The sequence below is a fragment of the Nanorana parkeri genome, unplaced genomic scaffold (genome assembly GCF_000935625.1).
Source record: "Nanorana parkeri isolate BGI_ZX_2015 unplaced genomic scaffold, ASM93562v1 scaffold1878, whole genome shotgun sequence".
In the NCBI taxonomy this organism is placed as follows: Eukaryota; Metazoa; Chordata; class Amphibia; order Anura; family Dicroglossidae; genus Nanorana; species Nanorana parkeri.
In genome coordinates this window covers 105,234-106,001 of record NW_017308146.1, presented here as the reverse complement: position 1 = coordinate 106,001, position 768 = coordinate 105,234, and the positions used below count along the sequence as shown (strand labels likewise).

General features: G+C 45.3%; 1 protein-coding gene across 1 annotated transcript in view; it reads left to right on the top strand.

Moving 5' to 3' along the window:
* The window catches only part of LOC108800008 (attractin-like protein 1), a 118,129-nt gene that overhangs the window by 113,460 nt on the left and 3,901 nt on the right, over positions 1-768 (top strand). Inside the window, exon 8 of the mRNA XM_018571958.1 lies at positions 336-475. Coding sequence (XP_018427460.1) covers positions 336-475 — 140 coding nt within the window. The remainder of the gene's footprint in view (positions 1-335; positions 476-768) is intronic.

Genomic DNA, 768 nt, shown 5'->3' with positions numbered 1-768 from the left:
GACATTAGAGTGTAAGCTCCTCTGTACAGAGACTGATGTGACTGTGGGGGGAGGGGACATTAGAGTGTAAGCTCCTCTGTACAGAGACTGATGTGACTGTGGGGGGAGGGGACATTAGAGTGTAAGCTCTTCTGTACAGAGACTGATGTGGGGGGGTTATTAGAGCGTAAGCTCCTCTGGTTTCGGTATAATACATTTGTGAATCTATTAGATGAGGAGAATTAATTTCGCTGTTTCGGATGATTTTCCGAATTGTTATTATTTTGTTTTTATGTAATTTTTGTATTTAAGATATTTGCAGTTTTTTTTTATATTATTTTTTTCCTTCTCTGCAGCAACTCATGCGAGAGCGTCAGCAGATGGCGAGTCGTCCTTTTGCCTCGGTGGATGTGACGCTGGAAGTGGGAGCGGAGCAGGTGGAATGTTTGCGACCTCCGGCGGAGGTGAGCTCTTCCTTTGGTTCAGAAAATGAAATGTGATCTTCATAATCTTCGAGAATCTTTTGGCTTACAGCAACATTTTTAGCCGGGATGAGGAGAGCATGGCCTGTCATACTCGGGGAATGCCCATGTGTATCTCCCTAGGATCATTCCCCATGTGTATCTCCCTAGGATGGTTGCTCATGTGTACCTCCCTAGGATCATTGCCCTTGTGTATCTCCCTAGGATCATTGCCCATGTGTATCTCCCTAGGATCATTGCCCATGTGTATCTCCCTAGGATCATTGCCCATGTGTATCTCCCTAGGATCATTGCCCATGTGTATCTC